The sequence below is a fragment of the Sinocyclocheilus anshuiensis genome, unplaced genomic scaffold (assembly GCF_001515605.1).
Source record: "Sinocyclocheilus anshuiensis isolate Anshui unplaced genomic scaffold, SAMN03320099.WGS_v1.1 scaffold997, whole genome shotgun sequence".
In the NCBI taxonomy this organism is placed as follows: domain Eukaryota; kingdom Metazoa; phylum Chordata; class Actinopteri; order Cypriniformes; family Cyprinidae; genus Sinocyclocheilus; species Sinocyclocheilus anshuiensis.
The window spans coordinates 922,285-938,142 of NW_015555715.1; the positions used below are offsets into that span (position 1 = coordinate 922,285).

A 15,858-nucleotide genomic window follows, 5' to 3' on the forward strand; every position below is an offset into this window, starting at 1 on the left:
GTGAAAACACGTCTCGGATGACTCTTAACAAGCATGCAAACTTTCATGGAGATTGGACAATAGGTGGCGCTATAACAGTTAAAACGGTCTCAAAAACACAGTATTTCTGTAGTAAATTACCTCAAATTGTAGAACATGTTCATATATTCACACAAACACTATATCTTCATATCATATGATAGATCTCCTCATTCTGAACAACTTTACCTCTGGGACCAATGCTGTCAATCAAACTGTTCATTAAATATTTTAGATTATTTGAAAAACCTACTTTTGTGAACTAGTCCTCGGTTTTAACTCAAAATCAATCAAATCAGTGCAGTACTATTCTCTAGACTCTAGATCAATAATTATCAAAAATATGTTGAACATTTGCATTTGGACAACTATAAACTGGTAATTTTATAATATGTTCTTTACATTGTGTACCCAAAGGCCTATGAATCCTAAAATAAAGCCCACAATATCTCTTAAAACTGTGTAAAATTATGCATAATTTCATTCTAAACAAGCATGTAAAATTTAAGAGCGATTGGGTAAAAAAAATAACACTATAATAGTTATAAAGGTTAAAAACAGTGTTGTATGAGAAATTGCAATTATAACCACTAGATGGCAGCGGAAGACCACTAATGGGCTCATTAAATGTCCTAAAACAGTACTGTTCATAGGTTTGCCTATGGATTCATGCTAAGACATTATAAAATCACTGTTATAACATTTAAAATCACACTGCTTGAACCCCGGTAATTGCTGCTTGCAGCTATATTATATTTTATTGCTTTTGAAAGAAGTCTCTATACTATTGTTTATTTGATCAGAAACATACAAACGTACTGATACTACATTTGAAAATAACTTTTCTAATTACATTTTTGAAAAGTAATTTATTCCTGTGATGGAAGAGCTGAATTTTCAGCAGCCATTACTCCGTCTTCAGTGTTACATGATCCTTCAGAAATTATTCTAATGGTGTGTGCTCAACAAAAGAGAATTTAATTATTTACGTGAGTAGATTACATGCAAAGACACAAATAGACATTGATTCAAGCCTTGTGACGCAATTGGCTGCAAACGCACAATATTCGCCTCAATCGCGTCTTCAGCGCAAGTTGAAAATTAGTGAAGAGCTTATTGACACGTTTGGTTATATCAGAAAATGGAGCGCAAGTGATGCGTAAAAAAGTCCGCGAGTAATCTAGAGCGAGTAACGTGATGCTTTTGTTGTGCGCACACCATAAAACACCGATTTGGTGCTTTTTTATTATTAATGTTAAAAACAGTTGTGCTTTGTAATATTTGTGCAAACTGTCATTTTTTTCAAGGTTCTTTAAACATAAATATCAAAAGAACAGCATTTATTTGAAAAGGCAATCTTTTGTAACATTATAAATGTTTTTACTGTCACTTTTGATCAATTTATGACATCCTTCTTGAATTTAAGTATTTTGTTTAAAAAAATATATTACTGACCTAAAACCTTTGAATGGTAGTAGTGTAGGTTATGGGTTTTGCTCAAGCACTCAATTGTTTCACTGTGGTGATAATTATAATAATAAAACAAATATTTAGAATGTAGCCTATCTTACAAACCTGCTCGGATATTACTCATAAGCCAAATTACTTCGCTACTCCTAAAAAAAAAAGTTCTCAATAATGGTTTAATGCTGATTCTGACCATTAATGCAACAACAGTGCATTTTGACCAGTTCATACCAGACATGTTAGGATAATGAAATAAACCTATAGATATTGACATAATTACTCATATTCATCTATTACAGGAAAAACTGGTTACATATTAATTCTGTCATCTATCCTGTAGATCGTAGACAAAGCCCTAGAAGAGCCCAAATACAGCTCACTCTATGCTCAGCTATGTCTGCGTTTGGCAGAGGATGCACCAAAATTTGATGGCCAAACACCTGAAATACAGTCATCACAAAAGCAGAGCACAGTGAGTACCTGAATCCCATTATTAATTCTATGGCATAACCATATTTCTTAAGTTTTATTGAACCTGAAAGAGCGGTGTATTAATTCCCAAACAAATCATTGGATACCAAATTAATCCAATAATTTTTTCTAATTGTATACCGTACTATGTATTTGCCTGCAGACTTTCAGAAGACTTCTAATTACCAAGCTTCAAGATGAATTTGAAAACCGCACCAAAAATGTTGACAGTGAGTCACTCCCCCTCAAACATCATAGGTGTTTTGTCTTTTATTACAAGACTTATGCTGTGTTGCTGGTTTTAAACATTCAGCTGTCTCTTCATTTAGTCTATGACAAACAAGACAACCCTCTCACCTCTGAGGAAGAGGAGCAGCGTGCCATTGCCAAGATCAAGATGCTTGGCAATATCAAATTCATTGGAGAACTCTGCAAACTTGACCTCATCCATGAATCTATCCTTCATAAGTGCATCAAAACAGTGTGTATTCCTCTCAGCATTTCAGTCTGTTAGTTCCACTCCATTATGTGCTTTGGTTAGTGGTGGCTCAGTGATTTTGATTACCTCTGTACCCTATCTGTAGCTTTTGGAGAAAAAAAAGAGGGTCCAGCTCAAGGACATGGGAGAGGATCTGGAGTGTCTCTGTCAGATAATGAGGACTGTGGGGCCCAGACTCGACCATGAAAAAGCCAAGGTACCACCTGACCCAAAAACCATTATTGTTATTCAGCAGTGCGAATGGGGATTGATTGATAAATATTTAAACACCAATTCATCTTTCTTATTTTTAATGATCTTGTCACACGTAAACACAAGTTTAAAGTACACAGTCATATATTTTAAATTCGTTTTTCATCAAGAAATATGATTGTAGTGCACAAATGTTTAGAGTTGATTTGTGGTTTTGTTGGATTGTAAAGGATGAGTTTCAACCATGAAGCAATTTGACAACTTGTGTTCTTTCTGAAATTGATCCTTGAATGATGTACTTATTTCACCTTGTGTCTGAAATTGGTCTATTTGCTAGAAATTGGCGTTGTATTTGTAAGAACCAGACCTTGACTGATTGGAATAATGTCATGGCATGGGCCGATTACCGGTTTCAAGGTATACCGCGATTTGAAAATTTCACTTTCAAAACCGCTAATATTTTCCGTTCCTGCAGTATGCGCTGTTTTTCATGTCTCCTCAAAGACTGAAAGTGTAGGAATCCCTCAGGTTGAGTGCAGTGTAGAGAGTAACACGACCCTCCTCCTGTCGGTGCGAGCGGTCAGTCACGTGTGTAGGATGGCCGAACTTAAGGAGCTTCCCCTGGAACTTACGCGATCGGCAACCGGCCTTTTTTTTTTCTTATTGCAAGCAATTCATCTCTGTTCTGGACTTGCACAAACTGCGTTGCAGTGCAATCGTTTTCCAAAATGTAATTTATGTGAAAATATGAAGTCTGTAAACGCCTGTTAACACAGGCCAGAGAAGTTGAAGACGGACGCACAGAGAAAAATACTGTAGCAGGCAGATCACTCACTGTTTATGATGCACAAACTATTGGAAGAAAATCCTCAATATTGATTTGGAGGTTTATATGAATGTGTTTCTGAGGGGAACTGACTGTCTTCAGAAAAGTTTACGTGGTATTTTCTTATAATCTCGTCTCTGTATAGTTCATATTAAAGCAGTGTTTCAGCCCAGTGCTGCTTTGTTTACGGCGGTAACCAAGGAAACACTGTAGCTGGTGTTTGAGAAGCGCCTCCTGCTGTCAGAGAGTGAATCTGCATCTCATTCAGAGCATCTGCTGTTTGCTTCCTTCAGGCGTGTAGTATAATTTCACAAAGCTAGTCAGAACAGAACATTCTGTTTTTGCTTCAAATTGGGTTAAATCAAATTATGTATATGAAATTATATAACTAAATGATATGAAATGATATAAATTATATGTATATGAATTATATAACTAAAATTAAATAAATGTAATAACAAATTGAGGTTAAATAAAGATGTCAGTCTTTATTTTTCTTTTTTTTAGGAAACAAATCAAAGAAAAAAAAATAAACAAATTCTACTGTTCCTAATATTCTGTATGTTGCTCAAAAACAAAACACATTGTGTTCAGTGGAAATTTTTTATTTATTTTTTTTTTACCCAGTCATTTAAAAATAACACATTTTAGAGCTGTAACAACAATACCGTGATATTTTTGCTTAAGGTTATCATACCGTCAAAATCTCATACCGGCCCATGCCTAGTACCCATAGTACCTTTTAAGAACAAAACAGATCTTGGACTGAGATGAAAACACTTTTTTTTTTTTTTTTTTCTTGTGGGAGCAGTTCTAGGAGGATGATGCAGCCATTGAGTTACATAAGTTGTTAATTTAGTTAACGAAAAATGTTCGTCAATGAGGTTTTTTCCCCTGACAAAAATGAGACTATAATAAGGTCATTAAACAATAACTGAGACTAAATGAACATGCAATATCGTTGATGGAAAAAAGACGAGACTAAAATGTAGTTAAAAGAACAAAAACTTTACCAAAACCTTTTTATTTTTGTTGAAAAAAGTGGAGCCAAAACATTTCAGACTGCTGTACAAGACTCTTATTATGCGAACGTTCATGTTTGCGGTTGCCAGATATCAAGACCTCAAATCCCCCAATTTTTTGTTAAATGGATACATACTCTGCCCGGCTTTTTGCTTTATCCAGTCTGGCAACCATTCACACTAGAGCCCGACCGATATATCGTTTTGCCGATATGAGCCTGTCGCCGATATATCGGTATCGGCGAATATGCCGCTGATATAAACATTTTTTTACAGAACATATAATGCAGATAAAATGCTTGAAATGGTGTAATTACTTAGTTTGTCCAGCAGAGCGCACTCCATTGTTTGCTACTGGCGACCTGGATGAAACGCTTTAAAGCTTAAGTCAATGGAAAACCACTGAAACTTTGAACGGCCATATCTCCGTAACGGCGTGACGAATCCGCACCAAATTCGGGGAATCTCTTCAGCTCAAGGAACCCTCTCGAACGCGAATCGAGTGTACGTCTCGAGGCCCTCTTTCGAATGAGACCACCCCCGCGTGGATAGCCCCCGGGGTTCTAATTTTACACTTGTCTAGTACAAATACATCGCTTTGTTTCATAATTACAGTGTATACGTTTTTCTTTATTTACCCTCAAAAAATGGAAGTGAAATGTGACAACATGCCCTGTAGGTGGGTACATTGTAACATCTGAGGGGCACGTTGTAACTTGACCATATGACCTATCTTATCTGATCGAATAAAAAAAATATACAAGACAAACTAAAATATTTTGTATATATATATATATATATATAATTTTTTTGTTGTTTTTTTTGTTTTTTATAAAATGGCGTTTTTAAGAATTAAACATAATCTGATTTTGGAGTTTGACAATGAACACATTGCAACCATGCTTGGGACGGCCCACATGAACGAGCAAAAATGCTTTACATGTCTTGAAATAATAATTTCTAAGCATTAAACATTGACTGTCAGTCTTTATTCACCTGTTTCTCGTTGTTTCTCATTCAAATTATTACCCCTTTAAAGTAAATAGTGTAAATTACATCACTAATGTCATAGAATAGCAGATTACATCACTAATGTCATAGAATATAATTGTAACGCAGTGTTACAACGTGCCCCATCTGCGCAACTGGAATTTAAAACTGGTTAGTGTCTTCTGCTATTAATCAAATCATTAAAAAAACTATCTGAACTGCGGCCTTTTTTTACTCCCTAATATCGGTATCGGCCCCAAAAAAACCTTATCGGTCGGGCTCTAATTCACACACCCTCTCTGCGGAGACGCCGTGATCTGAAAACACCGACATATAGTACTGTACAAGTAAGCTTGAGTTCAGCGATCTCCATTTGAGGTATTCTGCTTAAATGAAAGTGTCATTCAGCCAGTCTGTGTTCTGTCATGGAGTAATATTTTAAGGGTGCTTTTAATTGTACAGTAAAAAAAAATAAATACATGCCTGATTCAAGAAAGGGGGTCTGATGGCCAAAAATTATTTTACTAACTTATTAATTTTAAGTTACATTGTGCTTTGTTGGTATAGTGTCTGCTAGAATGTTAAAAATGTTCAGTGTCAAATATTTTTAAATTGTTGTTTTGTAATTTTATGTATTTTTCTTTGAAAAGCAAGACAAAACAGTAAAAAGCACATTTTGGCTTTTTCATTTTTGCAATGGTGAAAACAAATTGGCAAAATACATGGGGGGGGGGGGAAAAACTCAAAAAAACGTATTCGGCCTTCGGCCCAGTGTTTAATATTGTTCGGCTTCGGCCAAGAATTTTCATTTCGGTGCATCCCTAGCAATAAGTCTTTTTGCTGTTGTTTTAAAAGAGAACCATTAATGCAATTTGGAATTATTGGAATTACTATTAGGACTTTTTCTGTTATAATATTTGTGTAGGTTTTTGTTACACCAGATTTCATAATGTAGACAGGGCAAGTGTATATATGAAGTCTGGTGTTTATTTAACCTCTAATTGATATCCTGTTATTAATCTGTACACTAACGTTAGATGAGGTAAAAGAAACCATGCATACGAGTAAATATTTATTGATTTGGGATTATTGGTGAAAGAGCAACTTCTGATGAAATGTAAAAATAAATTTCTCAAATGACAACAATCATTGCTTTTCATCATTTTAACACTAAGTATAGTATAGTAAGACGAAAATGTTTGTTTCCACTGACAAACTAGACTAAAATTCTCAGACATTTAGTCGACTAAAACTAAAACAGGACAAGTTGACTAAATATGATTAAAAACTAAAAGTTATATTTGACACAGGACTAAAGGACTAAATTAAAAATAGCTGACAAAATTAACACTATACATAAGTGTAATTTGTAGGCATGATCTCTCATCCATTGTTGCCTTTCCCACAGTCTTTAATGGATCAGTACTTTGGCCGGATACAATCCTTAATGAACAACAAGGATTTGCCTGCAAGGATTCGTTTCCTACTGCAGGACACCATGGAGCTGAGAGAGAACAATTGGGTCCCTCGCAAAGCTTTCATCGACAATGGACCAAAGACGATTAACCAGATTCGTCAAGATGCAGTGAAGGTGAGTCAGCGTGGTTTTCTTTTTCTGTTACTTTTACAAAAATGTCACCAATTATCTTCAAGCAAGGAGTCACTGACTCTGTTACAAACTGATGTAAAATAATGTAAATGTTGTTTATTACAAGTCTTTATCTTTCCCTCTCAAAAGGATTTGGGTGTTTTCATTCCACCCATGAACCAGGGAATTAGAATGGACTTCTTCCTAGAAGGCCCCTTCATGCCGAACAGGATGAAACTGGATAGAGAAACTCTAGGGGGATTGGCCAACATGTTTGGTCAGATGCCAGGTGAGGTTATCACCTGCCAATTATATATATATATAAATAATAGATAGATAAACGTGCCATGTCTTTATCTTTACTGTATTTATATATGCAGGTAGTTGCATAGGGACTGGTCCAGGTGTGATCCAGGACAGATTTTCCCCCACCCTAGGACGTCATCGTACAAATCCTCTTTTTAATGGCCACAGTGGACACATGGCTTCCCAACCACAGTCACAGTTTGACTTGGGTATGAAGCCTTTCATCAAGTCTAACCAGGTAAGCATAAATGTTTTTGCAGCACTTACAGCTATAATTACCTTTTTTTCAAACCCATTATTATGAAATTACTAAACTATATATCCATAGGGACAGAATCAGCATTTTCACAATCAAAACCAGAACCATTCAAACCAGCAGCAAGCTCAATCTAAGGACATGCCTCCACGTTTTAAGAAGGGGCAGCTCAATGCAGATGAGGTAAACCAGAGGCACTAAGTGCTAAGTAAAACCAACACATCTTCCACCCTGTGATTATAAAAAGACGCGTTATTCTGAGGGACTCCACTGGATGGCAGTTTTCTTACTTTGTCTGTTCTTTGTTTCATCCTGTTCTTTCTCTCCTCCTTATGCTTCTCTTCTATCCCTCACTCTTAAACTGCCAGCCAGTCCGCTGACTGCGATTATGAGATATGAGGGTGTGAATTGTCAAAATAGTATCAAGCATTTTATTCTTTGTAACTAGCCTGACAATGTTTTGTTTTTGTTCCCCCCCATGATCCATTCTTACAGATCAGCCTTAGACCTGCTCAGTCGTTCCTCATGAATAAAAACCAAGTTCCAAAACTGCATCCCCAGATTCCTACCATGATTCCACCCAATGCTCAGCCTCCACGGACACAGACTCCACCACTTGGACAGGTAGAAAATAGTGCTGTGTTCGATACATCGATACGATGATGTATCATCACAGAGATTTGACGATACAGCTGGCCCTGTATCGATATTGTGGCACGTGCACTGCAGTGGACCGCGCTTAATTTGAATACAAGAACACCGTTTAAAACAGAGTAGAAAAGTGCAAGGTTTCTAAAAAATAATGAATAGAGCATAATATATAGGCTACAACGGGGTTTAATCTGGCCGCAGAGGAACACAACCGGGTTGCCTGATATAAAGAAATGTAATCCCCAAAATAGAGCTTCCCACTTGCGCAATACGGAAATATCTGCTAAGTGTGCTACTTATCTTTGTCAACCTGGCAACCATGTGCACGCGCTCTCTCCCCACGTGAGACGTGCTTGCTTTCTGAAAACACAGGTTAACTTGATGTTTAGCGATCTCCGCTTCAATATTCTATTATCAGAAAAGTGTCATTTATCAAGTGTTTATTTATGAGAGAGAGAGGCTGTGTATGTATGAATTACCACCATTTTGCCGCGTTTCTCTATTAACAGTGAAGCTGCGGCTTTAATTTCTTTAGAAACGATAATGTTACCAGCTCCTTGTTGAGAAAGATAATGTAGCTCTTGAGCGATTAAGCTATTTTATTGATAAAATTGCGGGGCAGCGCTAAAAATTTGTCTAAACCGGTCTAAACGCGAAAAAGAATGTGCGCGCACAGTGTGATCTGACTAAACCTGTGTGCGTTAGATACAGTGAAGACAGCGCATTAGTTTAGAACACTTCTAATTTTTATTTTTTTTAAACGTAGAGTGTGTTGATTTGTGCAATGATAACCTACCAGCAATGTTAAGATGATTTTAATATATTAGAATGAGTACATTACAATATAAATTTATTAGAACGAGTACATTATTATTTATGGGCTTAAAAACAAGATGCAAACAATCAGAATATTGTACCTGGTGGGGAGTGCCCAATTTAAACATGATGCCATTACCTATAGGCTATTGTACTGTGGTACAGTTATGGAGGCCCTTCATAATGCAGAGGTCAACTGCCTGCTCTGCCAATAGTTAGCAACGGCCCTATGGTATGCAGTGTTTAATAAACAGCTGTTTTACTAAATTCTTCTGAGGTGAAATTCAGTGTAGTCCCGTATTGTATCATGGCCTCTGTATCGTATAGTGACTTTGCTGATGATACACAGCCCTAATAGAAAATTCTCTCAGCTGTGCTGAACTCTCTCTTTAGTTACGATTAATATTGCATATCTTTCAAAAGTTTCTGTGGAATGACATGGCATTAGGAAAAATCAATAATTTCCTTGTGTTCTTTTTAGCCTCCTCAACTTGGTCTGAAAACCAACCCGCCTCTGATCCAGGAGAAACCTCAAAAGACTACTAAGAAACCAGTGCCTGCTAAGGAGGAACTGCTGAAAATGACTGTGCGTATCTTTGTTGTCCTACCCTTTTGTGCTCAAAGCATTTTCATCACAGGTTGTTAGACTTTCTAATGGTTTACTGATTTTGTTTACAACAGGAGAACATTGTGACAGATTATATGAACAGTAAGAACATGGAGGATGCTGTCAGTGGTGTGAAAGAGATGAAAGCTCCCAAACACTTTCTGCCAGAGATGTTGAGTAAAATCATCTTGTGTTCTCTGGAGAGAAGTGATGAGGACCGGGAACAGGCTAGCACTCTTATCCATACACTGCGCACTGAGGGCTTTATCACTGGGGACAACTTCATGCAGGTGAGTTACCTTGCTTTTTTTCCCTTCAGCGATCAAAATATTTGTATTTGTTTCATTATCTAATTCCCATAATAATGATTTTTGTCAACAGGCTCTGCTGAATGTCTTGGATCAATGCCCTAAGATTGAGGTGGACATTCCTCTGGTGAAGTCATACCTAGCTCAGTTTGCAGCACGGGCCATCATTGCTGAATTGGTCAGTGTGGCAGAACTGGCTCATCCACTGGAGAACGGCAACCACTTTCCTCTTTTCTTGCTATGCCTGCAGCAAGCTTCCAAGCTCAAGGACCGTGAGTGGCTCACAGATCTCTTTCAGCAGAGCAAGATCAACATGCAGAAGATGCTTCCTGGTATGTCTCCTTCCTACACACAACTCTGAAATAGTTGTTTCTGATTGGTCATTCACAGCATTCTTTTTGTTTTGTTTTTTTTAAGATATTTTGTTATTAAATAGGATTAATTTTGATTACATGCTGTATTTAACTAGATATTTTTGTTTCTCAGAAATTGACCAGAATAAGGACCGTATGCTGGAGGTTCTTGAAGGGAAAGGTTTAGGTTTCCTTTTCCCCTTGATGAAACTGGAGAAGGAACTGCTGAAGCAGATCAAGGCAGACCCCTCCCCTCAGGCCATCTACAAGTGGATCAAAGACAACATTTCTCCCAAACTCCACACCGACAAGGGCTTCATCAACATACTTATGACCAGGTACAGCCCATTAAATGTGCATTACATTCATAAATGGAGATATGCAAGACTGAGATTGATGTAATTGATGTCATTGTTAACAAGCCTTTCTGTTTTTTCCATTTAACAGCTTCCTGCAGTATATCTTTGCTGAGCTTGGTGTGAATGAAGGTGATGAACAACTGGCCTCCCCTTCTAAAGAGCAGCTGGACCAGGAGAAGCAACTACTACTCTCCTTCATGCCAGTCATGCAGAAGTTCCTCCACAATCACGCTGACCTGCAGGTCAGTGCCCTGTACTCCCTGCAGGTGCACTGCAATGCCAACGCTTTCCCAAAAGGTACAGAAACTACTCGGATTGTAACCTGCTGTGCCTGTTAAGATTTTCTGAATGTTGTTTTTTTTTTTTGTAATTTAGGTATGTTGCTTCGCTACTTTGTCAACTTTTATGACATGGAGATCATTGAGGAGGAAGCTTTTCTTGCATGGAAAGAAGACATTTCCCAAGAATTTCCTGGCAAAGGGAAAGCCTTATTCCAAGTAAGTGTATTTAACTACTGTCAACTCTAATGTTCTCAAATGGAAAGGTTTTTACCCTTTGAGTAGAAGAATGTTCATTTACAAGTCTTTAATCTTTCTTTTCAGGTGAATCAGTGGCTTACTTGGCTTGAGACAGCTGAGGAAGAGGAGTCTGAGGAGGAAGCTGACTGAGGAACCTGACTAATCTTCTAGTACACATTAATTTCCTGCTACATGACTTGCTGTCTTCTCTTTGGTTCCTTCACTCTTTGCAGTAGCTCACACTCAGCCAATTACAGTACACTGCTGCTAGGCTCATGAATTAAACGAAAGACGTAGTAATACCATTATCATAACGTCTCTAATGTGTTTTCTCGCATCATAACCAATGTCAGGCTTGTTATCATCTTTAGTTTCAGAACCGCTATGCTTTTTCAGTAGAAAAAGTGGTAGTCAAATCTTCCTTACATGTTCTGTCTGGTTTAATTTGTTTTTATTTCACAAGACACAGGACAGAAAACCTTTCAGCGTCTCAGCGTAAGTGAAACTTGTATAGAACCAATGATTTGTTTGCAGTCTGTCTTGGGGATTGATTAAAATGAATCATGAGATCCTGGTTGAATGGCCTTAATAGGTTACGCTGTAGATGCTTTTATTAGTGTTATTCTGGGGCGGTTGCAATATCCTTCACCCCTAGTGCACGATTTAAACATCTGTAAAACTGTAATCACTGTAACATGTTAGCAGTTTCCATTTCTACCTCCTACTGAATAAGCGTTTAGTGCAGGCTTCTGATATGTCTAAAGTTTTGGAACTTGTATTAAGATCCAGAACATCTGCGTAGTTTGATTTTGCACAATACACTACCTAATATCTCAGCTTGCAGTAGAGTTTAAGTGCTTTCCATTGAAGATGCAAAAATCAAGCTACTAGTGTCAACTTAATGCCTCTGCTGCCCCAGCCTTCATTAATGTTGTCTAAAGTGCGTTCTGACAAGGTAACTGCAATGTATTCTCTGTATAATGGCAGTAGTAATGTTGCCCTTCAGGTCCCACTGATCTGTTGCAAATTATTCCAATCATAAACATCGAAGTGGTGGATTATTTTAACCTGCCTTTTAATGGGTCATTAAATGTCAATGAAAATCAGAAGAATCCTTAAAACCCAGAAGAGGTGAAAGGCTTTTGCCCTTGTCAGTAAGGGGTTCTCAAGGCAACCTTTTATTGACGGGTGTTTTAACTGTATTTGACAAAGTTAATCTTGTGAACTTGCATTTGCCAACATGTTAACTGCAGTCCAGTTTTCAGCAAGGAAATGGCTTATGATCATGTCATTGTAAGGCTGTTTAGTGCTGTTTTCATCACCACTATTGCTGAATTCACAATAAAAGATAAACTTGATCAGCTTGAAGTTTTCGTTGGCATGTTTTATAAGAAATGCACTGAGAATTTTACCTTTCATAGTTTCCATTGTTCAGAATCTCTTCTAGTGAAGAGAACTATTTTGCCAGAATCAAATCTTTTTTTTTTTTTTACCACAGGGATACAGTAACGTTTGTTTTGGTTGTTAGCACAACATTTAAGGAGATTTGCAACCTGTTTACAACCAATATTTTGTTGTTTGGGCAATATCTAAAACTAGACATTCACATTTATTCCTCATCAGTGGGGATCCAGAAATATTCCACTTTCCTGTTTCTCCTTGAAAATCCAGAATCATGGGTATCTGGCATTGGTGACAGCTCTCTGAAGTGGGCTGGGCCAGTGTCCCGTCCAACTCGAGGTGCAGCCACCCTAAACATCGTCCTGCTGAACAGATGAGACAAATTAACACCCAATACATTTGCTAATCAAAGTTTAGCATTGATAAATAAGACCTACCTCCCTGAACTCGTCTCTGAATCCTCACTGTTGAGGTCAGGTGTGGAGATGTACACAGGGTCTCCTTCCTGTTGGGTGCATGTTGTTTAATGCTATTATCTAGCAAGTAAATAAATGCATTTACACTTTTGTTAATGTGTAGGAATGATAGGCAAGAAACTTTACCGTGAAGTTCCTTGGTGTGCCATCTTGATTTTTTAGGATCTTAACCCTCTGGTCGCTTTCAGTCATACACAGGAAGTAGCTCTTAATATTAGCTTGACACTGAAGTGAGATGCGAGTATGTGTTATTGTGCAATCAGTTTAGAAAGTTAAAACAATCATTTCACAAGATGGGTGGTAGTTCCATCTTGAAAAGTAATTTTTAGGGTTATTTCTTAATATTTCTATGTATCATTATTAATATTATGCCCATGAATATTTAATAATAAAAAAAAACTTTTATTTCTATATATTCATGACTATTCAAAAGTTTTGGATCAGTAATATGTTTTTTAAGAAGAAAAATAAAAAAGTCTCATGTTCACCAAGGCTGCAATTATTTGACCAAAATACAGTAAAAACACTTAATATTGTGAAATATTAAATGTAAAAAATTATGTAAAATGTCTGTTTTGTATTTTAATATATTTTAAAATATAATGCACTCCTGTGATGGCAAAGCTGAATTTTCAGCATCGTTGCTCCAGTCTTCAGTGTCACGTGATCCTTCAGAAATCATTCTAATATACTGATTTGATGCTCATTAAACATTTCTTATTATCAATACTGAAAACAGTTGTGCCGTTTAATATTTTTGTGGAAGCTGTAATACCTTTTTTCAGGATTCTTTGGTAAATTTAAAGTTAAAACATGTATTTGAACTAGAAATATTTTGTAACTTTGTAAATGTCTTAAACTTTTGATCTATTTAATGCATACTTGCTGGAAAAAAATATTAATTTTATTCAGAAAAAGTCTTACTGACCCCAATAGTCTGTGTGTGTGTGTATTATATAATATATTTATATAATATTATATAAATTGTATATTTATTGATTTGTTAAGAGAAAAATTAGTATAATGAGTGATGGTAAAATTCTGTGTTTACACATATATTCATGATGGACTAAAAGGAATGGCCCTACATTCGAGAGGACATACTGCTTTGGTCTGCCTGAGAGACTTCAGTTCTTCCTGGGCTCTGATGACTTCTGCCAGAGCCTGGTGCTTCTCTCTCCAGCTGAGACACTCCCTGGTGCGATCTTCCCTCTCCCGCTCAGCTAAATGTCTTTCCTGCTCAGCTTCCTGCTGGGCTTTATCAGCCCTTTCTCTCTGCTCTTCAGCAACCAGAGCTCTGCGTCTGGAGTTCACCTCCCTACAGAGAGAGAGCATGACAGTGACAGACAGCATCATGAACCAAACTATTCCCATTAGTTTTTATTGCCTTATAATAGCCTGAAAACTGCCACGCCAGGATCCATTCACAATGCTTATATAACCAAAGATAAATGGCATTACTGAATGCTTTTGAGCTTACTTTTCCATTATCTTCACATTCTCCTCAGTCAGCTCCTTCAGTTTGTGTCGTAACGTGTTCCTCTCATCCTCCAGTATTCTGTTCTCCTCCAGGAGAGCCTGCTTTTCTCCTGACACCCTGTCTAGTTTAAGCTTGGTCTCAAAGTAATTCTTTTCAGCTTGAGCTAAAAGTAGCTGGACATCATTGTGCTATGGATGACAGTATGCAAATTAATATAGTGGAGCCATATATAGCATTATTTTGCATCTTGTGTGTATGATATTGTATCTATACCACTTTTTTCAGCAGGTGTAGTTCTTCGCTGAGTCGTGTTTTATCAGCTACTGCGAGATCTTTTTCTTGCCTGCTGTCCAGAGCCCGGGCCTCCGCCAGTGCCCTGCTCTTGTCCGCCTCTGCTCGTCCTCTATCAGCATCCCCAGCTGCCCTGGAACACAGTGTTGTCCTCTGCTGGCTGACATGAAGCTTCTGTTTCAACTAATTGTTATAAAGAAAAAAAGGGACAAAAACATTATTTTTTGTTCCTCTGCATCTTCTGTGATGTCAGATGTGTAATGTACACACCTCTTTAATTTGGGCCTGGAGTTCCTGGTTGAGATTGCGTAGGTTTCTCACGGTGAGCTCACTCTCAGTCCTCATCATGATCCTTTCCATTTGAATTTCGTCAGATAGATACTTGTTTTCCTTTTTTAGGTCTTCACATTCCTGAACAATGCAGATACAGTGGCAAGGAAAAAAATAAATAAAATATATTTTGAACAATGTTTCAGCTACTGTATTATCTTTTTGTCTACCGAATTTCAAACTTGCTGAAAGGTCTATAATTATTAATTATATTTATCATTCATTATATATTTTATATATATGTATATAGAGAGAGAGAGAGAGAGAGAGACACACACACACATAAACATATATACACACACAGTATGTATTGTTTTTTTATTCATTATTAATTATTTATTCTTAATTGAGTGTATTATATTGTTGTTGTTGTTGTTGTCATTGATTATATAATTTATAATTTTTGAATTTATTATTTTTATTCTCTAATATATTATTATTATTATTAAACTGGTCACTTGTCATGTTGTCTAAATTAAACTATATTAAAATGACAAATGTTTTCATGTTGGCAACTACCTGAAATATATAATTGTATATTTTATTTTATTTCAAGTAATGAAAATGTTTTTCATGGTTTTAATTTTAGTTTCAGTTTTAGTTAACCATAATAACCCTGAAATTATGAATTTT

The 15,858-nt window shown here is 36.8% G+C and overlaps 1 protein-coding gene across 1 annotated transcript in view; it reads left to right on the top strand.

Moving 5' to 3' along the window:
- LOC107672256 (eukaryotic translation initiation factor 4 gamma 2-like) overlaps nt 1-12,605 on the top strand; it is a 14,435-nt gene extending 1,830 nt beyond the window's left edge. The window contains exons 5-20 of the mRNA XM_016465365.1: nt 1,826-1,957; nt 2,120-2,186; nt 2,286-2,437; nt 2,541-2,651; nt 6,894-7,076; nt 7,224-7,362; nt 7,454-7,617; nt 7,708-7,818; nt 8,131-8,259; nt 9,584-9,688; nt 9,784-9,999; nt 10,091-10,349; nt 10,504-10,708; nt 10,818-11,026; nt 11,105-11,226; nt 11,332-12,605. Of these exons, the coding sequence (XP_016320851.1) occupies nt 1,826-1,957; nt 2,120-2,186; nt 2,286-2,437; nt 2,541-2,651; nt 6,894-7,076; nt 7,224-7,362; nt 7,454-7,617; nt 7,708-7,818; nt 8,131-8,259; nt 9,584-9,688; nt 9,784-9,999; nt 10,091-10,349; nt 10,504-10,708; nt 10,818-11,026; nt 11,105-11,226; nt 11,332-11,397 (2,370 nt within the window). The 3' untranslated portion in view covers nt 11,398-12,605. The remainder of the gene's footprint in view (nt 1-1,825; nt 1,958-2,119; nt 2,187-2,285; nt 2,438-2,540; nt 2,652-6,893; nt 7,077-7,223; nt 7,363-7,453; nt 7,618-7,707; nt 7,819-8,130; nt 8,260-9,583; nt 9,689-9,783; nt 10,000-10,090; nt 10,350-10,503; nt 10,709-10,817; nt 11,027-11,104; nt 11,227-11,331) is intronic.
- The last annotated feature ends 3,253 nt before the right edge of the window (nt 12,606-15,858 follow it).